Below are 25,598 nucleotides of genomic sequence, written 5' to 3'. Positions count from 1 at the left end.
ATTGGGTTTTTTCTCCAGGGGAAAAAGCCTTTATTCTCCGGTAATTTAAGGCAAACAATATCACTGAAAGCACATACAATCTTGCATACATACTGATTGTTAATAAATTAATTAAATATGATTTAGAACAAATATGGAAATGAGATTATAAAAAATATGTACATGTTGTACAGGTGACCTTCTGCTGTTGTCTGCTCTATGTTCGGGTTACCGACCGTGCGAGGGCTGAAAAGCCAATCAAGGTCGTTAAACACTTCCATATATGGTCGGGTCAGAGACCGTATATATATGTCTCTGGTCGGGTTGTTGTCTCTTTGACACATTCCCCATTTCCATTCTCAATTTTATGATAGGAGAGAGCCAGTACAAAGAGGAATAACTCTTAATTTATATTAACTTTTATCTCTTTTTTTTTCCCCGTCTGATCTGGAAATTTTTATTTATGTATATCATACTAAAATCTGTATTAAAACTAAATCTTCATACGTCATTATCCAGATAAAAGAGATTTTCTTAATTTATGTATTTTTCAGATATGGATTTTTTTTTAATATTTTTTTGTGAAAATTCTAATCGTGGTGAGCTATATAGAGCTAGCTAGGGCACTCTAAAAACAAAATGAAGCTCATTTTCTATTAAATTAAGTGAAAAGTGTTGACAGAGCCTTTCGCATCTGGACAAGATTTTCCGTTTTCCTGAAATAATATTTAGTTTGCGTTCATGTCTCCCAGTTTGTATTCTCAGACTGGTTACTCCGTTAAAATTAATTTTGTTACGGTTCTTCTGCTGTTATTTTTTTTTTATGTTTAAGTAATTTTCGTAATTGAAAGCAAGGGAGTAAGTTCGGTAAGGGCCATATTTGGCCCCGATTATAAAATTTAATTGTACAAGATAAAATATGCTTGAAATTGTCTAAAAGACATGTTAGAAAGTAAAATTTAACTATTTGCGTCAAAGTTTTATTTTAAAGCGTTGATTTCTACATCCAAAATAGGTTAAAATAAGAGATTTTGACGAAATTTGACAAAATTGGCCAGATTTCAACCAAATTTAGAACCAGGAAACATAGAGCGCAGGCGTCGACAAACTAAATATTCAAGTTAAACATGTGAAATGTCATTCCAAACATTGTGTTCAAAAATCTTTTTTGTCGACGTATGCGCTCTATGCATGTTTCCTGTCCAATAATCAATGCAAAATTTACCAATTTTCATTGATTTTTCGTGGGAAATCAAAATGAGTACTGTCTGCGACGTCATCAGTAGAACGCAGGAACGTAATTTTTCAACAAATAAGCCTATTTCTTATCTAGTCAATGTATTAGCTATGATTCCTTGTGATATTGGTCAATAAATCCTAATTTGAAATTTGAGGTACAATAGAAGGCCATTTTAGGATCTTATCGAACCTGCTCCTTTGAACTTAAAATATGTACTTAGTCTTCCAGTATCGTTTGAATGGCTATTTTTTTTTAAGAAAGTTCTTTTGGAGACATTTTTTTAATACAATTTAAATTTATTTGTACTTACTAGTTTTGTGTAGATGGATAGGTTAATATCACGTTTTTCACTGTAAAACACCTTATATTGGAGTACCATGAATTATTTGACTGCTTATTGCTAGATTTATATTCATTAAAAGGCTCGACTCAACAGATGAGATGGGGAGTGCTCAAGTCTATACCAGTACACAAATATTTGTTTTAATAAATCTGCAAGTGCATGGTAGACACCGTCTTCTGTAATTGTTCGATTTCTAATTGATTGCCCCGATGATGATCAGTTGATTTGAGTAGGCATTCCTATTTGTCTGCCTCATATCTTGACTTACATTTAGAAATTGACAATGAGGGTCGATTGAAAACAAAACTTTACGATAAAAGAGATGATTTCAGCTTCTCTCTAGGAGTTCAAGTTGAATGTCCTTCTGGAAGCTCTCGCCTCTCTTTTACTGTGTGTATTGCTGTGTGTTTCTTAATTCTACGTTGGCTTTAGAGGTATACTTTAATTTTAGATCATTTATATGTTTTGGAGTTTAGTATGAAGTCGATTTTCACTCCCAATTTCTAAGTAGCAACATTCCAGCAGCGCCTGCATACGGAGTATATATCTTCTAATTGATACGATATTCCCGGGCTTGTATTTCCTATCACGATTTCCTTTATAGAGGGTTGCTGCTCACAAGGAAGCTATTAAATCAAGAGTTCCAAATGGGAAATCGTTCCTTCGTTAATTTTACGGTCGCCATCACGAGTTGGTTGACCGTTGTGACGTTACGCACGTTATTGCGTCAATACCGTGTAATCAACCAGTCCACACTAATAAACAGCTTTTCTATAAAATCATAACAGTTAAGTTATATAAAACTTATATTCATAGACTAGACAGGTAAATACTATGCCGAAAAAAAGTACAAATTGTTTTATCATATTTTACTTTAGTCTAAAATAAGGACAACATATTGACAAAACGTCAAAAATATGCGTGTCAGACGCAACAGACTATACGCATAATCACTTTAGCAGGGGTGTTTGTGTTCTTCAAAATAGTGTTATATCCACGAAAATTCGAATGAATGATATGCTTCATATATAAAGTATAACAATATTACTGGATATGTGTTTCTGTTACGACCAACGCTATTTTTTGGCAAAAACAAATAGTGTTCATATTGGTCAGATTTTGGAAGATGTTAAGTTATCAAAATTTATAGGTTTTAAAATATAAGATAATATGATATTTCGTTTGTGTAAATTCGGCTCACCTATGTGCATACATAGACCATATCAAAATCGAATTTTTGGAGCACTCACACTACATATGATGTCACATATCAAAATGCAACGGCTTCTGGCAAATGTCTTGCAAGATGTCCAATGTCGGATTTCGCCATTTTTTACAAATAAATTGTCATTTGCGACGTTATTTATTAAAAATTTAGATTAGTTGCATGCTAAATAGTCCTTTTCCGTAATTGTGCTTTAAATTTACAAAACAGCTACATACTTTGTGATAACTTGCGTAGTCAAAACGACTTCGTTTTCAAAGAAATGAAATGTCTTGCAAGTTTGTCCACTGGACGATTTTCGTATGTTTTCAACGTTGTCGATTCGGGGTACGCTATTTATGGTGGATCATCTGTATATAGTTCCTCAGATAGAATTTTTTTTATAGTCAAATACTATCAAAAAGACTACAAAGCATCATAAAAAAAAATCCGACGACTGGGTTTGTTTGGTTTAGATGAGGTTCTTACGTTGTGAAAAAGTTTTGTATCACAAGAGGATAACAAATCATCTTTATCAAATTTTCAAATTTGGGAAGCGTAAACTGACTGCGATTTTTTTTTTTATTTCTCTGCAATAAGATTCATGTGTATAGAATTGAAAGTGAAAATAAAATTGGGCCTAAAGCGTGGCTATATACCTCTCCACATCATACAAAGCTTGTAAACATATGAGATGAATTATAATTAACCCTTTTTTCTGACAATCGTTTCATTTCATAATCTAATATTGTACCGCTATTAAGTATAGTGAATTTTATAAGCAAGACCCGTTTAACTTGTTATTCTCGACAAACTTTTTATATTAAAGCAAAATATATATCCTCCTCCTTTTCGGATCTAAATGGGAAAACATTGCACTTTAATACGTTTTATGTCAATTGATCTCTGGTAGAGAGTTGTCTCATTGGCACTCATCATGCCGTATATATCTTCTCATTTCATAAAGATATGCATTACCCAAATACGATATATTTTGTTGTTTGTTGCTTACGTTACCTTCATTGAGAAATATTCAATGCATATTCAGTACAACAAAACATTATAAGAAGTATCCATATTGATGTGCAAAACAAAAACTGCAAGCGAAATACAAAACGTATCCCAAATAATCGGTAATCGCCGTAAAACGTAAAAATTTGACGTTACCATTTGAGACGCAATATCGTGCTTAACGTCTAATATGGAATATCACTGATAATATCGGACATGTCCCTTATGTCATAACTACAATCCCGTTCCCTTTTCACTAATGTGGCCTACAGAACTAGACTATTTACCGGGTTTGTACTAACATGAGCAACACGAAAGGTGCCCGTGACATGAGGAACAAGATCTGCTTACCCTTCCGGAGCACTTGAGATCACCCCCAGGTTTTGTCGGGGTTCGTGTTGCTTAAGTCTTTAGTTTTTTATGTTGACTTGTGTTATCTGTACTATTATTTGTCTTTTTGTCTTTTTCATTTTTGGCTATGGCGTTGTCAGTTTATTTTCGATTTATGAGTTTGAATGTCCCTCTGGTATCTTTCGGCCCTCTTTTTATTGTGTGTTTCTTTATTCTATATTGGCAATTGTAGTTCTTTTATATGTTTTTGAGTTTTGTATGACGTCGATTTTCACTGAACTAGTACACAATTTTATCTAGGGAACAGCTGAGGCCCAACTTCGGGTTCGGGATTTTCTCGCTGCGTTAAAGACCCATTGGCTATCTGCATGCTTTTTGATCGGGTTGTTGTGTCTTTGGTATTATTCCATTTTGCGTTCTAAATTTTATTTTTATTGCACAAATACTGTCGATTCAATCACTATTGATGCATTTATTTTAATAAAATACCCAATTATAACGCTGGAACGTCATTCAAGGAGCTGATATAACAGAAATGGACAAAACAACCCACAAATCATGCATACATATAGTCAGTAATCAGATGCAGCAAAGATCTGTCACGAATCCCAAATTCTATAATAGACAAAACAACTATAAAAAGTTAAAAACAAAAGAGATGTTACTCAGCCAGGAACATTAACAGAAGATTGACAAACAGTTGAATATTGCATTTAAACAAACTAACATGCATAAACGCACCGACTCTAACAAAAATTGCCAGAAAGAATTTAAATTATATTGATATAACTGACGCCCAGGGCTTTTATTTCGTATCATGATTCATGATAGTGGGTTGCTGATCAAAAGGAAGCTATTAAACCAAGAGTTCCAAGTGTTGAAGATGTAATCATCCCGTCATAAGTTTTACGGACGCCATCATGAGTTGGTTGACCGTTATAGAATATCCGTTTCACAAATGATATAGCCTCATGTCGTAAATATCCCTTCCCCCTTTCCCGAATGTGACTTACCGAAGTGGAATCATTATCGGGTATGTATTAGCATGAACAACACAACAGGTGCCATATGTCACGGGATCAGGATCCTGGGAACATCCCCAGTTTTTTGTTGAGTTAGTGTTGCTTGTTGAAGTATTTAGTTTTCTATGTTGTGTTTTGTGTACTATTGTATGTCTATAGGTCTTTTTCTTTTTGAGCCATTGCAGTGTCAGTTAAAGTTTGATTTATGAGAATGAATGTCCCTCTGGTATCGTATGCCTCTCTCAGGCTCATTTTGGATATGTTTACCTGCGGTACCAATGGACAATCATACTAATTAATATACATATCAGTCGACCGGTAAATATTTCAAATTCTGTTTGTCATTTTCTACAATATATATTCCATTTACATCTTTGTGTTTGTGATAACATTCATTAATTTAAAGATTTGACTTATTGAAAATCACAAGTTGACACAATTATTTGCATTTCCAATTAAGTTAAACTGTTTTTTCCTTTCTAAAGGTATATGTGGTGATGGTGAAAATTGCATGTTGACCTTTCATCTTGCTGTTTTTACAACATTTATTACAAATTAGTACGCCATATTTTTTTCATTTCCACATTGTTTGCTTTATAACACGTCTCTAAAATGTATTTGAAAAACAAAGATTATGGAGTATCCATGAATGACGCAAAACCAGTACATGCACACCAAAAACACACAAAAACCAAAGAAACAGCGCTTTTATTGCTGTTCTTAATCTCAGTCACAATGAAGCCGCCAACACGGAGCACTGCCCCTAGTATCGGGTTGAGCGGAATTTTCAAACAGATTCAGATAGACTTTAGAATATGAAACACCGCAAAATGGGGCATGGTACAAAAGAAGAAACTTTCCTTTCTTTATTCATTTATTAAAAGTACATATTCGTATAGTTGCTGTAATGTTTAATTTATGGCAAAAGTTTGAAGATATGTATTAAATTATTTGAATATGCAGGAACGAATATCTCAAGATTTCCATCTCCATCTATATCATGCGACGTGATTCCACCAACGGTTCCACTTTTTGTATCTAGTATTTTATTAGAATGGTATGACCAATCAGATACACTTTCAGAAACAGCATTCAAGATGTAAGCATGGCTGTCATCGTCACCGGACAATAAAATGAGGGGCTTTCTGAAAGAAATTGGTACAAACACAATTTTAAGCTAAACATATTTCTACAAAATAAATGAAAAATCAGGGTGGATATAGTCCACCATCCCAAAGTTTTGAATTTTCTTCTAAACGACAAAAAATTTCACAACTCACATGAAGTAGTCATCTAAATGCATCAAATTAGAATATTTTTTATTTATTTTTTTATAAAAAACGGCCGGATAGCCCATCTTTATTGTTATGATGATGTTGTTTATAGAGACCGTGGATTTAGTTACGATCCATGTAAACTCATAGACAAAGATCTTTACTAAATTACTGTTAAAGCTTATCAATCTAACTTCATAGTAAAATCTACAAATAATGTTTATATCATTACTAAGACTGTTTTTTTATTTTATTTATAAACATAGCTAATACATTACTGGACAATTACTCTCTACTTCTGTAAACAGGCGCGGATCCGCAGGGGGGGTTCCGGGGGTTGGAACCCCCCCTTTTTTTGGGACGATCAATGCATTTGAATGGGGACATGTAATTGGAAGCCCCCCCCCCCTTTGTCCTGGGTTAGGAACCCCATTTTTAAAATGGCTGGATCCGCCCCTGGTAAACCCCATTCAGACCCTATTTTAAAGATAACTGTAATACGTGGGCTTTTCTCATTGTTGAAGGCTGACGGTAACCTATAATTGTTTATACTTTGAGTTGATAGTTGTCTCATTGGTATATAATCATACCAGAACTAAGTATTTTTTATATCTAGTAACATATACGTTGGGATAATTACCCATTGTTTATGGATGGATTCCTAATAGTTTTAGCCGATCCTGGTGCACCACCGCCGGGAAGAAGATTGTGTGATTTAAAACCTGTCATGATTGTGTGTCGAGTAAACGTTTGCGTTCTGAAATCAAATCATATGATTAGCATTATATAATTTGTATATTCAACCAGACATATTATAGAAACCAATGAAATGATCAGACATAAAAAATCAATTTTCTTTCTAATTAGTGCTATAACGGATTTAAAATATGTAAATTTAAATTATCATATTTTGACAATATCTTTTTTTCTAGATAACTGTCGGTAAATTCTGAGACCATAATGTGTTTATTGCTTAAAAAAATATCAGTCGACTCAATACTATTGTGTTCATTGCAAGAGCAGCATCAATAAACCATAAAGTTGATATTTTCAATTGGTTTGTTGCTACAGCAATGTAAGCAAATCATAAGTTCGTATTTGTCTGTTTGTCTTTTCCCGTTTTAGCCATTGCGTTGTCAGTTTGTTTTGCCCCTCTTCAATATGTTCACTAAGAGCAATGTCAGTTTATTCAAAAGTCAATATGTCCATTGCTAGTACACTATAAGAAAATCTAAATGTCTAGAACTCTAAAAGTAAACATGTATGTCAATATATTCATTGCCAGAACACTGTCAGTAAATCTAAATATGAGTATTCTCGTGGCTATAACACTTCAATATGTATATTGCTAGACAACTGCCAATAAATCTAATTTATCAATATGTTCATTGCCTGAATACTGTCAATAAATCTACTTGTCAATATGCACATTAATTGAACACTGCCAGTAAATCTAAATATCAATATGTTCTAACTTCTGATTGCTTGAATACTGTTAATGAATCTAAACGTCAATATGTTCATTGCTAGAACACTGTCAATAAATCTAAACGTCAATATTTACATTGCTAGAACACTGCCAGTTAAATTTAAGATCAATATGTATATAGCTAGAATACTGCCAGTAAATCTAAATATCAATATGTACATTGCTAGAACAATGTCAATAAATCTAAACGTCAATATGTACATTGCTATTACACTGTCAGTTGAATTTAAGTTCAATATGTATATTGCTAGAACACTGCCAGTAAATCTAAACGTCAATGTGTACATTGCTAGAACACTACCAGTAAATCTAAATATTTAATATGTTCATAGCTAGCTATATAGAACACTGCTAGTAAATTTAAATATCAATATTTGATTGCTAGAACACTTCCAATAAATCTAAACGTCAATATATTTATTGCTAGAACACTCAATATATCTAAATGTCAATAGTTGATTACTAGAACACTGCCAGTAAATTTAAATGTCAATATGGGATTGCTAGAACACTACCAATAAATCTAAATGTCAATATGTTCATTGCTAGAACACTGCCAGTAAATCAAATGTCAATGTTTGATTTCTAGAACACTGCTAGTAAATCTAAATGGCAATATTGAATTGCTAGAACACTGCCAATAAATCTAAACATCAATATTGGATTGCCAGAACACTACTTGTAAATCTAACTGCCAGTAAAGATAAATGTCAATATGTACGTTGCTAGATCAATTCCAGGAAACTCTGAAATCGATGCATTGATTCTTATAAAACTGTCAGTATTTCTTTAAAGTTTCGACCCAGTGTCTGAAGTCCTCAATTAAGCGTAAAAAGAATTAATTATATTACAGTATCCTGCATATGGTAATTAAGGATTTATCATTTCATGTGACATGTACAGATTGGAGTATGTTTGGGTTTAATAGATACTATAACTGATCTTAAATTCAACTATTATTAAACGCTAAATATAAATAATTCTTTATCATTTTGTATAAGAAATTATACCTGAAATCCGCTGGTATTTCATAAACATAGACGGCGGTATTACTAAGACCATTTGAGGTGACTAACAAATCTGATTTCCCATCGTTATTTACGTCATCAATCTGAACATCAAACACATGACCGATATGTTCTTCAATTACTCTTGATTTAATCTAAAAGTAAAAAAAAAATAGAAACTAAAATCACATGAACACAACAAAATGATTTTTTTACACAGTGCCATGCCTCTTTATTTCAGTACGTTGTTGATTGTAAGTATAATGGCTAGTGCATATTCGGGACGAGAACGATCAATTGATTAGGTATAGGTAGATTCTGGAGAGTGGGTTGGCGGAGGTATGCACTGCTATTGAAAATGGGTACATGTGGCATTTAGATAAGAAAATGGACAAAAATGTTGATTTTAAATAAGCACAACTATACGGAACTCTCCAAGTTTTAGAGCACTGCAATGGTTCTTTTAAGCGCATATACTGATATATAGGGTAGCATTGATTCTATCAACATGAGACATCAAATAAACGTCCTCGTTTTGACCGGTCTTGGCGGTGTGTTTATACATTTCGTATTCAACTTTATAAGTGTAGAAAAAGTTAACAATTTTTATTCCTATATCATCTTATTTTATTTAAATCTTGGAATCGATTAAGAACGTAATTTCAAGTTATTTTTAATTTTTAGGACCTAAACCGTTGAGTTGAAATTTTAAGGAATTGTATTGCTGATTAATTGACAAATGGATTATCTCAGAAAACTCATATATACATTACAAATGCTTCAGATTGTTTAGTATATGTGGGAAGACTTAATAACAAACAAAAAGAAAATAGGGAAACAACCTTGAGAGTGTCCGTCCATTTTCCTGCGGGATCTGTTGTCCAGTAGATTTTTAGTTGATTTGAAAAGAAGCCAGTTGTTACTATGACAGTATTGGTCCCTGTAGGTGTGGTCAATGTTGTTATATCAAAAAAAGTGTCCGAATGGTCAGCAATGATAAAATGGTGCCAAGGATTACTGATGCTATCAGTCTGTGGATGTTCATACCAAACTAACTGTCCAGTACCACTCCCTGATAAGTCATTTACAATGAGAGTGTTTTTCTATTTCATATAAACATAGACATCTAGAGTAAGTATAGTTGACACTGAATTAAAGTTTTAAAAAATCCAAAGGAAATATTAAACATTTTTCGACAAATTCTTACTCTACATTGTTCCCTCGTGTTGAAATTAAACCGGCATGGTCACAAGTATAGTATGTACGTGACCAAGAGACAGAAGATTAGTTGAAATCTTGATAAAATATTTCCATTTAGTGTTCAATTTATATATTAAGTACTTAATTTTTATTGAGTGAATAACAAATCGACTGATAAAAAGTATAACAGAAATACCGATCTCGGACTCCAAGTTAAATCCAGAAAGAAAAAGCAACACAAGATTATAGAATTATTAGCTCCGCTTACCTAATCAACCAACAATATTTTTTTCACATTGCGGATGGGGATCAACCGTGGTTTTTTTTTGTTTTTTTTGCGGGACACACATTTTCTACTTGCATAAAAAAAAATATATAACATACAGTTTTAAAAGAAATGATTGTATATATGTAAATACAATTTTTTTTAACTTCCTTTAGGAACAAATGGGTTTTTTTTCTCACCAGAAATAAAGAATCAAATAATTAATCAAAGCTAACTGAATACTGAATAATGATAGAATAAAAACACGCCCATACCCAACCCACAAAAAACGGTCGGTGCCTATATATACGTGCATGACTTTACCCAGAAGTGACTTTTTAGCCCGACACGTAACAGCATCTTTCTTTCCATCCCCATTCATATCGAGCCATAATACTCTGTGGTAAAACCAGTGATGATCGTCCGATCCAGTTGTCATTTCCGTTGGTCGTTGTGGGGTACCTGTCGACAAGTCTACTAATCGAATACTTCCTTTTGTTTTTAATGGAACCAGAAAGCCACCGGCAATCGACATCATTTTCTTTCCAAATACGTCATCTACAACAGTTATCCAATTTTGTGAATTTCACGAATTAAAAATATTACAAAATCTGTGTCAATGTACATATTAAGGATATAATTAATATATAGACCAGAATTGCCAGGTAACTATGATGGATTGATATTTGCAACTGCGTCCGGTGGCAAATGGTATGTCTTAACTATTTCGAACGATGATAATTATGAGATCATATAAAAGGTATATTAGCCTACCAGAAGATGTTTTTCTGTTACTGTTATAAGACCTAAATGTATTTAAGAGATATGTATCTTCCATTACCCATGTTATAGAGCAATCAATCGATTGCTGGGAAAGTGGAGAAGAGCTATACTTTTTATATAGTCGTCTTTTTGTTTTTATATCCAAAGCACAACCATCCTTGGTCACATATTATCCTTAATAAAAAAAACTCCTACCTGGAACTTGATTGACCTCGTTAGGCCAGACAATATTACTACTCAATGTAGTATGTTTCACTGTATGGTGACCATTGCTTTGAAATGTTTGTACAACAGTTCCAATTGCTGGTACGAAGTACACGTGATCTGTAGTAAAAGGTGCTCCATTAAAACTAGACACAAACAAGGAATAATCGTCGTTTATTCTCCCGGTATCCTGTGTTCGAATCAAACTCAAAAATCCTGGATGGCTGACTGTAAAATTGCCAATGTATTGTAAATTGTATGCCGAAATGAGCTGCATTGAGAAAATTAATGTCATGGTAGCAATACAAATTTGTTTCGATTCCATGTTTGGTATCCGATGGCGGTTGTGTTTTAAGTATAACTGATTATAAATCAGTGCTATTTGTATAATTATTTAGAATGACGTTTACATATATATTATATATAATTATCCAATCACACTTTCTTATCCCGCACTGCTTTGGTAAGAAGTTCGACGTACTTGGGAATCATGCCACTTTACTATATATACGACAATCTTAGACTAGAAGATTAGCCTAGGACATAGCATAATTTGTCCGATAGCTGGTGTGTTCTAATTATGTGTGGGATATTCGTCAATGTGGAAGAACATAAAAAAGACAAAAATACATTTGATAAAAAAAAGATGCAGACTTAGGGACGATTTAATGCTTGTGATGATTTAAAATGTGTGGGTGTTTGTATGTAACTGCATATTTTTATTTACATAGTGTTGTGTTTAGTACTTTAAAGGTAGATTTGCTTGACCATGAACCTTGTAGGTATGTTCCTTGCTATCATCTGTTCCAGACATTTCCCGCTGGATCACTCTTGTACTGGCCTGATCATTGAACTCAAATAAAGATAAAAAAAAAAAGGGTTATATCGTTGGTAGCATTACCATTTTCTTTATCGTAGATATATTCATGAAGATAAAAGTTTAAACTACTATACTAACCTTAGTTTTCCTCTGTTTTGTCGTCACCTTGACAAAAAATGAATTTTCTCAGCATGGTTTATGGAAATGATTGTCTCTAATAAATACGTCATTCCACTTTGACCATACTAATATCAGTTATCTAACACACTTGTCCTTCTGTAGTGCATTCCATGACTAGTAAAGCACATCTGATAAGATTAAAGTAATGTGGTATTAGTCATTTTCTTATTTCAATGAATGTTTTCAAACATCTAGAACACTAACATATTTTTGGTAAGTATTTCAGGTTTGAAACTTGGATTAAGATTTGTCCCATTGGCACTCATACCACATCTTATATCTCCTTAAAATGTTAATTGGAAGAATGAAATTTGCAATGAGATTTGTTGCAATTGTTCCTTCATGTCTCTTAAAGTTTAGTTACAGTATGTATAATGGACATAACACGACTTTATAAGATATTTCATGTACACCAGTTCACAAACGTATGTGCTTAAGCTATAACTAAGATTGCCATTCACCCTCTCACTCACAGAGACTTGGTTAGCAGATTAGAATTTTGTTTGTCAATGTTTTTTTCAAATCTTTTTTAGTTTTTCCTGTCTATATATTTGCTAGAAAATATTTATGCTAACGTTAAAAACGTTAATAATGTAATACAAATAGACTAGAAATACAAAAAAAGATTTGGAAAAAAAATGCTAAACAAAATTTTAATCTGCTTACCAAGTCATTGTAATTATAACGAAACTTTTGTCTTGTTTAATTTTTGTTTAAAGCTTTACATACAGGAATAAATCAATAACTATGGTCCAATATTTCAGTGCAAAAATCTTTAAGATTTCATGACATAATATAAATAGTTCATTAAGTTCTTTTTGTTACTAGTACTATAAGTGCTTAGTTCCCATCGCGCTCGGGACTCGAACCCGGGACCTCTGTGTTACAAAGCAGCGCGGCATAACGACTAAGCTAAAGAAGTACTTTCTTAGCTCAACCGCTCACGGCTGACTAAGTCTCTATCACAAGTATTATGCCATCTTTGCATTTATCTTATTAATGCATTTACTAATAAAATCAAATAATATGTGAACAATTAAAATTCCGGGAAAAGTATACAGATATGTATGTATATATATATATATATGTTCAATATGATAAAAAAAAATCTAAGCCAACGTTGGATTCAAAGATCGATGGAAAAATATTTATAATAAAACTTCTTGTACTCTTACGTGAGGGGGGGCAAGGGGTTTAACTGTTATGCTGTTATGGGGCAATTTAATTCTTTGTTATCTGTTATTTTGAAAATGTATTTGCTGTTAGCTGTTATTGTCTTATTCTTTGTTAGCTGTTATTGGGCTTTTAGTTTTTTTGTTATCTGTTATTGTGATAATGTATTTGCTGTTAACTGTTATTGAAAATTGGAATGTTAGCATTTTTTTTGACAGTCAATATTCGGTATAAATTGAAGATCATTGGCCATTGGGGTCTAACACTACTAATATGTTTGTCCTGTATTCAGAGAAGGATTCCATTAACATATACCCATCTCAGAAGTGAGGTCCAGGACAATTCAAGTATATCTTATGATTATCCTTTGTAATAAATTCCATTTTTTTTTTATGAATGTGTATTTAGAATTATCTTAATTTTTTGTATGAGAATAATGTTCCTTGTTTTCCGTACGAACATATTAAATTAAAACAATTCTTAATATGACAAAAAGGAAAACATATGGCTAGGAATATCTGACAAGGATCTCAATTAAGGACTAGGTCCTAACAACCACTTAACCTTTTATATAATATGGTACATAGACACAGCTCTGTAATTCTTTTCAAAGCAGAACCAAATGCATTGTACAATGAAAGTTCCAACCATGTACTTGGGTCCGAAGCTGCACATAACTCATTACAAACAAAGAGTTATTTCGTTTCAAGTTATTGTTTCCCTATTAAACTATGTATTCTACTTACTAGTACATTTGGTACAATCAAAAACCTCAGCTGATAAAAAATTGTTCAAATAAGGCCTTTGAAAATAGTGGAATAAATTGCTTTTAGAGTGTCAAAATTCGTTCAAAGTACTTGATAAATTGCATGCTTATAATTGGTGCTTTTGATTTTTCTACCCTATATACCACTTTGCCTCATAGTTTTATTAAGGAAAATTCACACACCTCATTAAATGGTCATTTAGAAAAAGTCAGAATATTCAAACTCTTTTAGGTCACTTTTTTGATTAGCAACAAAGGGAGCCTCAGTCAATATATATATATAAACAATACACCAATGTTTCATGAGAACTGCTGAAAACGTTTTTGTGTTAATGTCTGAAAACTGGAAAATCACCCCTTTTTAATTAATAAAACCCGTTAACTCGGAAACGTAAAATCTAAAATTTATAAAAATTGAAAGTGACCTCATGTTAATAGATATAAACGATAAATTCACCAAAATTCCTTGCTTTGTGAAAGCATTTTTGAGATATTATCAGAAAACTGAAAAAAAAACACCAATTTTATTGAATAAAAACCCATTACCCAGAAACTTAAAATCTAAAATTTATAGAAAAAAAAAGAAAAAAAAAAAGGGAGCGTCAATAGATATAAACAATTTCCCAAAGTTTAATGCAAATGGTTATAGAGTTTTTGAGTTAATGTCCGACATGTTGACAACAGACGGACAACAGTATACCATAATACGTTCCGTAAACGAGAGTATACAAAATATTATAATATATTGAGTAGTAATTTAAACATATTCTAGATACATAAATTAATACTAAAACATAGTCATAAAAAATGGAATGCATTACAAAGGATTATATCCGTAATAAGAAATACTGATTTGTCAAAGACCGAATTATTTTAATATTTCATTTACTGTTATCTGTTTTTGTCCATTTTAATTCCTTGTTATCTGTTATGAGCCAAATCAATTTGCTGTTTTGCTGTTTTTGGGACCCCCCTTGCCCCCCCCCTCTTACGTGACCACTGTCGGGTTTGGTTAGGAGAGGGTTGTGATCCCGCTAACATCTTCAACCCCGCCACATTCATAATGCAAGTGTCTGTCCCAAGTCAGAAGCCTTTAATTCAGTGGTTGTTTGTTGATGTGTTACATTTTTGTTTTTCGTTTATTTTTTTTACATAAATTAGGCCGTTAGTTTCCTCGTTTAAATTGTTTGCAGTATGGAATTTGCTCATTGTTGAAGGCCGTACGGTAACCTATAGTTGTTAATTTCTATGTCAGTGTCATTTGGTCTCTTGTGTGGAGTTGTCTCATTGGCAATCATACCACATCTTCTTTTTTTTATGATATTGACAACGCCAATGCCCATGCGGCAAAAAAAAAAAAACACAAAAAAAACAAAAAAAAACAAAAAAAACCTGACAAATAATAGTATACAAGACACAACACAGAAAACTAAAGATTGTGCAGCACGATCCCCACCAATAATGTGGGATGATCACAGGTTAAGTGAAAACATTTTTGTTTTAATCTCACTGATTCAATTTTGAAATTCCTGAAACTCTGATTTTGAAAAATAATAATTTTAGTTATTTATGGAAAACTTTTAGTGTGTCCAAGTTTGAATAAGTTCCCCCTCCTAAAAGGATATTGTCTATAATATGTTCCATAATAAGAAGGAAATACATATACATAGAAGATTATTCCACAATTCCTTCCGGAAATTGCAAGGTGCGCTACGCTATTGACTTGAATATTATAATCATTATCCGGGATATTTCGTTGCTACACAAACAACATGGATTCCAAAAATACGATAATTTGATTTATTTTCAGTTCACGCTGCTTGTTATATAAAGTTCCGAAAATGGCTGCATCTATGAAATCCTCTAACCCTGAATTAAAGACTTATCTGCGGTCAAATAAGTTACCAGATGTTTATGAGGTATGCATTTAAAGATGCAATAAATTTGGCTATAACTTCATAAGATCATTTTGTCTTTTATTTGTATTGTTTAAAAAAATGACAGGTGACAAGTATCTTTAATATAAGCAAAATGTCCTGGTCCTGACCATAATGTCAAATCTGACACAACTTGTACTTATAGCATTGTTCCTCACATGGTACAAAATGTACAGTGACGACTGAGACGACTGATGTTATTTATACTTATAGAAAATTTCGTACAGTAATTTATATAGTTTTTTAGATGCAGAATAGAGATACAGGGCTTGCAAGTTCTTGAAATGGTGCTGTACTTCCTATATGTGCTTCTACAATTTGAGACCTATTTTGTAGTTTTATTTATTTGTTGGTGTTTCTACTGATTTTATGATGTTTGGGATGTCAAACAGCATAGCAGGACCCATTATTAAATAGGTTTACTGTGCATATGAGAAACATAGAAAAAAGAAAGCCTGAGATACTTAATTTCACTACCATAAATATACATGGATGTACCAGCGAGATTAGAAACTGCAATATTTGGATCTGCAGGCAGTACGTGCTCTCAATGAGCCAAAGAAGATCTCCAGTATTCTCCACTGACTAGACCAGCTAAATCAGTAAATGTAAACTGTTGACTCCTTTTGTATCTCCAATTATGCATCACACTCCATCCTTTCTTCGTTTTTAACAGCCAATCATATATGAATTCTATTTGCTGCACACCCTTTTGGTGTTGATGGCAGAATTATCTTAGATTGTTTCAGTTCATTGATAACTTTTAAAGACAATAGACCAGCGTCACCGGAAAAAACCTCGTCAATTATGTGTGCCTTTATGACATCATTTACCAGAAAGAGGGGATCGCCTGTATCCCTACTTCATAAACATTCATCAAGCGTCTTAGTGATCATCAGTGTGCATGCAGGATAAACTAAAAATAATGTTTGTTCTTCAGGTACTTAATCGCAATTCCCTAATGGCAGCAGTGCTGAAAGACAATTCTGAGAATTCAATTTGCCGAATAATTCGTGCAATATAGCTTTTTATCCTGCAATTGGGTGTTCTACTATACAGATACAGCCCTACAGATATCGCTATGCTGTATCTGTATACTACATGTATACAAATATCACTTTAAAGCTCCACCCACTGCCGACTGAGTATTGTATGAACCTGCATGACCTCAGAATGTGTATTGCAGTCGCATTCCAATGACGTATCAATTGCGAATTAACGATTACTTTTATACATTCTGTTTGTTTTCACACATTTCTTTAGAGCAATAAAAATGGCACCAGTTTTCTGATAACATACACACATGATGTCTTTTCTAAGATGACAACTATCGATTTCAAAACTTGAATGTGTATGATTGTGTAACAAAAATAACCATGTCAATTTCAGTATGCATGTTTAGCTAATGTCGAATCTGAAGCATAGGACAACTCATACACTCCTGTTTCAAATTGGACAATGTTTTGTTATTTGTTTTTACTGTTGAAATAAGTTGTTATGTTATAATTATTCACCTTGAGCGATGTATTACTGTTGACCATTCAAGATTCTTTTTTTGCGAAACCGTCTTCAGCTGAATGTGTGACTACTGTATCTTATTACTACACGGGCTGAAAGGGATTTCAAATAGAAAATAAATGCAAAACATGTGTTTTTGTGTCTTTCAAAACACAAATTATATACAGAATTAATTGCAGGATAAACTACAATAGCTGTTGAGTGTCTTTAGATATCAGCTGTATTTGTACTCGGCTCGAAACAGGTGTAATAGCTCGCTAAAAGCATGCATACACCTTGTTTCCTAGCCTCCTACAAAAACTGCTGATATTTAAAGACACTAAACAGTTATTGTCTATATAATTTTCCAACCACTCGCTCAACATTAGATGGAAGTGACGACACCCCTAAACGCAAGAAATGCTGTTCACTAAAACCAAAGTTTCTGAGGGAATGCATCAAACTCGAAAGTTGTCTATTAAATGAATTTATAGCATGACATATTATATTATATAAAAACAAAATTACAAATATATTGTACCTCTAGAAGGCTTTTTTTAAATTTGTTGTTGAAGTGCTTTCTTGTTCAATGTTGATATTAAATCATGATTCTTTTTTTACCATTTATCAACTCTTTTTATAGGCACTACTCACTGGACTTGCAATTATGTGTCCTGAAGATCCCTTACAGTTTTTACTGGACAAACTCAAGTTTCTGACTGAAGGTGGTCTGGAAGAACTTAATTGGTATGTATATACATATGTACAATAATGGACAATTTACAACAGATTTTGATTTTGCCTGTCAATCAAGTTATCTTTGCATATTAAAGTCTCCTGTTATTAATCCTAACTGATCTTGACAAAAATTTATGTATTGTGTGTTGCAATGCATAACAGCTGTACTGTCTTTCCATACATGTACAAGTTTTCAAGGTATTAGGTTAGGATTGTCAAATAGATATAAAACTTTATTTGTAGAAAAAGTTTATTTACTTTTACATGTATACATGTTACGATAAGTGGAATGCAGATGAGTCATCTTTTCAATTTGATTTACTGGTAAAATAAATTAATATACAAGTTTGTTGTTTTGGAGGTGTCAGACTGTAATTGTATAAAAGGATAAAAGTAATTAAGACTTTCAATTATAGAAAAAGTTTGTATACTTGAATTGTAAATTAATACATGAAACCATTAGTCCTTAAAAAAAAATATGATGTTTTTGTATAATAATGAAACTAAGGTGGGAAATAATAAACTTTAAGGTAATAAGATTTTATTGATATGTATATTTTCAGGGATATGTTTGTTGATGAAGGCATGAGACCTGTAGCTAAAATAATCACAGAAAGTAACCTGGATTTTATATTCAACCTTGATGATGAGAGTATGATTGTATGTATCTAAAGCTTTTATAGAATAATGATCACATATAATCATTTGTTGTCCTAATAATTAATGTTTGATAGAATATATTATGTTAATAAATGACTTCTTTTTATATTTTTAGGTTAGGTTTTTTATATTTTATTTTTGTTTTGGTCATGTAATTTTTAGTAAAATTGTAAATAGATTCATCTCAAAGCTAAAACGAAATAAAATGATTGATTGATTGGAAACAACTACATTGTACTTGTTTCTTAAAGATACAGATTGGAATATTTTTTTTATATTGTGTTTATTTGAAATATTTGCTGAGTATAATAGCAGTAAGTTCAAATGTTGAATTACCTCCCTTTTTATGATATCAGTTTTATCAAGATTCAAGATATGCTTTGCCAGTTTTAACTTTACATTTTATGTTTATTGTTTGTACAAAGTTCAGATATTAAGATCACAATTCAGATATTTAGATCACAATCAAATTTTAAATTACCGTTATTAAGCATTTCGATTAAATTTTCTGAAACAGTTTCACCATACATGTATATATATAAATATATATACATGTACAAGTCATTTTCTATATATAAGTTATATATCTGCTGCCAAACTTTCTTATTGACCAAATATAAAAAACATTATTTAGTTAAGTTTAAATGAGTGGTGACCATTATTTCCTCAAGTTAACATTTATTTACTTATGGCTATGTAAAATATAATGATATTGTTAAACAAGTAAATTATCAGTTAATGTATTTTTGGTAATGGATCATTAAACTTTCAGGGTGCACATGATAGAGTAAGTCATCGTCAAATTTTCATAATAAAAAAGTAGTTTAATTATATATCTATCTATAGAATTAAAAATACTGACCAGTAATGCTAGGGAATATATATCTTTTAAATTACAAAAATACTGACCATGTAGTAATGCTAGGGAAATTAATCTATAGAATTACAAACTTATATTTACAATTAATGCTTCATCTTCCCTAGTTAGGGGTTACAATCCAAACCTGTCCTCTCCTCGCCAGATTGCAACCCTTCACTAGCAAGGATGTAAAAGCTAGGGAATATATATATATTCTTAAGGATTATTGCACAAATGTTTGTAGGTTTATATATGGAATATTATATTGCACAAGCTTTGAGTGCAACTATAATTTTACAAGGGGAAATATTTATGCAATAATCTATATACTGGTACTGGTCATATGGCAAAGCTTTGAAAAAAACCAACATAATTTTGTAAGTTAATTGCTATTATGTGAAAATCATCAGTCTTAGCTAAAATCATTGGTGTGGTAAGGGCCTCTGCAATTCTATCCCATGTTAAATGAGTGGTTAAAAAAGTTATGATAAAAAGTACAAAATATTCCACAAATTAAATTAAATAAAAGTTTTTTCTAGATTTCCCTGCATTATGACGATACCTAAGATGCTTGATGAACTGCAACAGTTCTGTGATACAGATGTGTCAGTCTATCTAATAAACGAGAATATAAATGAGAAAATAAGTGACTAACTTCCCTGGTGAAGGACATCTATGTATAGATAAAAAAAACTTTAAAAATATTATCTTCATGTTTAATGTTACTGGTTCACAATTTTGGTTAAGGGTAGATCCCAACTTTAGTGATATTCTAATTAGAGCGTTCCTTCCTGTAGTATATTGCATGAATATTGTTGTGTATTGTCTAGTGAGGGATATTATTAAAGATATGTCATTGATATTCTGAAATGGACAGTATTCACCAGTAGCAATTCAATAATTCCTCAAAATTTTGATTTTTTTCTTTTGTATGAAAGAAACAGCAATTAAAAAAGAAAATAAATTAGAATTAACCACTCTTCTTTAAAAGAACATATAGTATTGTTGCCATACAGTATCACTTTTTTTTTTATTTATTAAATTTAATATTTAAATACTAATCAACATATATTTGTGTGTAAATAACAAAAGGTGTATAATCCTTATATCAATATAAATTGCTCTGTGTAATAAAACTAAGAGTTATTTCAAAAACGTGTTTCATTTCTGATATTATAAAACTTCAAAGTAGTGATAATATTTAAATTTTTTGAGATAAATTTTACATCTTATTTCATTCAGTAACTAGTCCTTCACATGAACTTTTATTTGCAAGCAAAGCAAGCGAATTTCCTCAAAATGTTTCACTAATAACTTCCCTCACATATATCTACACCGGATTATTTTTCAGAGCACACCACCATATTCCATGACCTTGCTTATCAATAATATATCTATGCTAACCAACTTAACCTTTAATACTTTTAGGACTTTATAGATATACCAATCAACATTCAGAAAGGTGTTGGATATTTTGGTGGTCGCTTCGATGGATTGATGAAAAACAAGATAATTTGGGTAGAAAAATGTGCATGTGCTTTCTACATGTGCTACACACTATGGTGTGATTTCACTCTAATGTTCAGCTGGGTTTTCTTGTTTCTAACTCTTGTATATTTTATGTAGTCTTTCCAGCTCTTTCATATTACTTATTTCATTTTCAGCATCTAAAAATCAAATATTTAAAAGCTGATCATTGTTTAGCTGATTGACACAATATCTTTATATATTTGTTTGAATCCAGTGGGTTAAAGAGTTTCTGTATCAGTAACATTTTTATCAAAATAATGAAAAGTAGTTCAAGGAGTTGGGTTAAAACATAAATTTTTTATTCTTAATATCATATAGTGTATTTATTGAAATACTAAAGACAGGAAAATGGTGTATTTTGCTCTTCAGGTCTATATAATGCCCGAGAGCTACAGCTTTTCACAATATTGTACACATACTGGTTATCTGTATCTAAAAGTTCCCTTTTATGTCACCCAGTCATGAGAACATACACCTGAATCTTGTAATTCTGACTTTATAAAATTTGACTCTATCCTGGCAGACAGTTGTTGTTGGTTTAGGATACCAGAGAGAATCACTGACCTTCAGCAGTAAAAATGGCAATCCTAATCATTTAAGATTAATGTCAAATGCATCTCTCATGTGCTGGATTTAAACCCTTAACTTATTGTTGACAAACTAGTGATACTTTTGGTGTATTACTTAGAATACTCAGCCACTGATCCCACCCCACAAAAATAAAAATAAATACCACCAAACATGAAAAATGTAGATGTAGTCTTTGCATTTAGATTTTTTTAAGTCCCCAATATTTATATTTCATTTGTAATTTGACAATAACTTCGAATTAACATTAGAGACTTAATTTCATAAAGTTTTCAATTTTTGTTGCATATCAATGCTATGGTTTTGGTGCCTGCCACATGCTCTACGTGTATATATGTCTTTTATTAGCATGAGCAATATATGTCTTTGTCTACAATTTTAACAAATGTATGTGCTATATATGTTTTTCAGTGGACGGTTCACAAAGGGGGTGGGGGGTTCCAAGGGTTGTAACCTTACTTTTTTTTTACAATTCAGTGGCGGATCTAGAAATTTTCATAAGTGGGGCCCACTGACTGACCTAAGAGGGGGCCCGCTCCAGTCACGCTTCAGTGATTCCCTATATAAGCAACAAATTTTTTCCCCAAAAAGGGCCCCCCCCCCTAAATCCGCCTCTCAATTGATGCTTTTCAATTGGGATAGATAGTTAGAACCCCTCCTTTTATAATACCTGGATTTATCCCTAGTTTTGAATTTAATTTCAACAGTGGTTTTGTATAAATGGTACTCTGCAGACTAAATTTTATAACAAAACATAGAATGCCATTGTTTAATTTCAGCAAATAGTAGAATGGCCAATTTTCCCAAAACCTACAGATGGTCAGGTAGTGCACAAAGGGGGATTTATTTTTTTAAATTTGTTCAAAAGTTCTTCTTGTTGATTTGTGTTACTTTTACTTATGTTTGATAGTTTGAAGTTGATGATGTTTGGTTGTTGTTTTTACTTTTGTTTGATATTTTGAAGTTGATTGTGTTTTTTACATGTTTTGTTTTTCATTATGTTTTTTTCAATTTTTATTGCAATTCAGGTTATCAGAATTTAAATTACTGGATATAAATTTAAATGTTTGAACCAATTTAAAAAAAAAGAGGGTTTTACAACTGGTTCAGTGTACACTGTGGTATTCCCTAAAATGCTTTATATCTTTGAAAGCTATAGGTTTGTTTAAAGAAGAATATTAAGACTTACCCTAGTGCTATTTATGTGCCCTTGGTATAAATATGAAAACACTTTTGAACAAAAGAGATTAATTAAATTAACTGCCAGTGGACCTTTAAGCAAGCGACACTCAACCAGCCAAATCAAAATTTTCAAATCAAGGAGGAATGGCAAAGTTTTATAGATAATGGAAAACCATGTATAAATGGAGATATTACAGAAATAAAAGGTTACAAATACTGAGTTGTAGTGTGATAAAGGATCACTATCATAGTAAGGACATACTTATTATTTTACAGCAGTATGATGATCCAGCTTACAAAGCAGTATTGGCCTGGGTTAAGAGTGTAGGCCTGGTAATATTTAGAGCTATGTTGTTTTTGATGGTGGTTTTCTGTTGGTAGAATTCGAGTAGGTAGAGCTATGTTTCTTTGAAAAGTGTTTTTTTTCTGTTGTTAGCTTTGGATTTTGCATTTTATAGGGTTTTCTTGGATTTTATTAATTTACTATCTATTTAGAAGTAAGGTAGCTTTTCTTCAATTAGAGGTATTTTAAATCCAATCTGTATAAACCCATATTGTTAAACTTAAATGGTATTCAAAGTTTTAGCATACAGGGAAATTAATTTACCCAAGGTTTTTTATGGACACTTTTTAACCACTAAGATGATGAGTCAAACTTCATATTATAAAATATATCAGTGTTTAATTTAGATGGATTTTGAAATATTACAGGCAAGTATTACAAGTGTGAGATCCGAGTGAATTATCTCCCCTGGCAGTTTACATTAGACTATATTATCTAGATTTGCTTAAAAATCTTCCCCTATGGTAACCAGTAGAATGGATAAATAAACAGACTGTGCTTAGGTATATAGGTGTCCTCCTATCAAATAATTACAAATTTATAAATTATTTTCTAAGTTCAGTTGTGTTATTTTGGTATAAACTCTATTACCCATGATGCAGAGATTTTCTTTTTCCATATCTGATACTAGAATTTTCCATAAAGATTGAGCATATATTCTGCACCATGAAATCCTTTGAAATTACTTTTAGACCTATAAAAAAGTCAAATGATAATGCATAGCTTCATATCGCATGGTTCATTGTAGGAAAGCAGGTTTACGTACACCCATCAATTTGACAAACTTCCTTGAATTGTACTTTTTGGGGGGATATTTTTGTTTTGTGCTTGATTGCTCCTCATTCAGGTTGGTCTTATTTGATGAAATGCTGCTTGCACAATTTTACAGTCTAGGTTTGATGTGAGCAGGCAGGTCATATGTTTGCATAGTCTTATTGATTGATATGGTGTGATCATCATGTTTCTTAGAGTAAAAGAATTATACCTTTATTTCTGTATACATCATCATTGGGAAAAACTGGCCTTTATGATTATGTACAACAAATATACAGTACCAGTATTTTACAATGTTGATTATATTTAGTAAGGCTTGTAATTAGCTTTTGTACCTTCTTAAAGATAGGGATTTTATACTATAAGCCTATTAAACATCAAACTAAATGATTAAAAGGAAAAAGGAAATGAGTATTGTAAAATTTAGTATGACAAATAAAAGATACCCTATCATATTAGGCTTGCGAACAAGACAAATGGGATTCCAAGAGAAAAGAGACATTGTGATATGATTATTGTCTAGTATTAAATATGACATGTATACATCTGTTGCTGTCTGTTATGAAATAGAATTGCTGATAGCAGAATAAATAGGGTATATAAAATATACATGTATATGCATGATGACCCTGATTTTATTTTTTATAACAGTGTATATGCTTTAAACAATAAACAATATATATGCATGATATGATATTCTCAGATATACATTAAATTGAGGGCTTATTATCTTTTTCCATTGGTAAAAGTGTCCCAAAACTGTGTTTTTCTATGTAAGAAAGAAGCATATAATCAAAAGTCTACATAACAGTTGCCATTAAAACCAGTTTAGGCTTTTTGATTTTTCAGTAGAACCTGAAAACAAATTGGTGAAAGGCAAGGAGTTAGATAATTTGGTCCATATCATGTTGGTTTTCCTCCCTTAATTAATAACTGATCTGCATTTTTTTTTTACCACAAACTTAAAAGTACAGCTACAATCTAATTCTGATGAGTTTTTATACCCTCACTCATGGAGTGGATGGTGTACTGTTAATGCTTTTGTCAGTATGATTGGACTACTTGAGGTTTTCTTTTGAAACAATTTATGTTGTTTATCTTCAAACTTTTATGTTTCAGTTTCTTTTCTCAACTCAAGAAGGTGACTGACTACATTTAAATTTACTTAGAGGTTAATGA

At 31.9% G+C, this 25,598-nt stretch overlaps 2 protein-coding genes across 5 annotated transcripts in view; one reads left to right on the top strand and one right to left on the bottom strand.

Annotated features, from left to right (window-relative positions):
* Positions 1 to 6,003: 6,003 nt before the first annotated feature.
* Positions 6,004 to 11,863, bottom strand: LOC139494189 (uncharacterized). The gene is made up of 6 exons (XM_071282365.1): positions 11,364 to 11,863; positions 10,710 to 10,943; positions 9,763 to 9,992; positions 8,924 to 9,075; positions 7,065 to 7,181; positions 6,004 to 6,295 (listed from the first exon to the last, which is right to left on the bottom strand). The coding sequence occupies exons 1-6, from the start codon at positions 11,695 to 11,697 to the stop codon at positions 6,067 to 6,069; spliced, it is 1,296 nt and encodes a 431-aa protein (XP_071138466.1). The 5' UTR covers positions 11,698 to 11,863; the 3' UTR covers positions 6,004 to 6,066.
* Positions 11,864 to 16,046: 4,183 nt separating this feature from the next.
* Positions 16,047 to 25,598, top strand: part of LOC139494166 (F-box and leucine-rich repeat protein 13-like) — a 32,307-nt gene continuing 22,755 nt past the window's right edge. The window contains exons 1-4 of one of the 4 annotated variants that reach the window (XM_071282343.1): positions 16,054 to 16,230; positions 18,389 to 18,492; positions 19,047 to 19,143; positions 21,431 to 21,520. In XM_071282343.1, coding sequence (XP_071138444.1) covers positions 16,153 to 16,230; positions 18,389 to 18,492; positions 19,047 to 19,143; positions 21,431 to 21,520 — 369 coding nt within the window. In that variant the 5' untranslated portion in view covers positions 16,054 to 16,152. Of the gene's footprint in view, positions 16,231 to 18,388; positions 18,493 to 19,046; positions 19,144 to 19,915; positions 19,931 to 21,430; positions 21,521 to 22,899; positions 22,945 to 25,598 lie in introns of all 4 variants that reach the window. The other 3 variants (XM_071282347.1, XM_071282353.1, XM_071282359.1) reach the window with 3 other exon arrangements.

The sequence above is a fragment of the Mytilus edulis genome, chromosome 1, assembly GCF_963676685.1.
Source record: "Mytilus edulis chromosome 1, xbMytEdul2.2, whole genome shotgun sequence".
Classification (NCBI taxonomy): Eukaryota; Metazoa; Mollusca; class Bivalvia; order Mytilida; family Mytilidae; genus Mytilus; species Mytilus edulis.
Note: the sequence above shows the minus strand (reverse complement) of the source record. Positions and strands in the feature narration are given on the sequence as shown.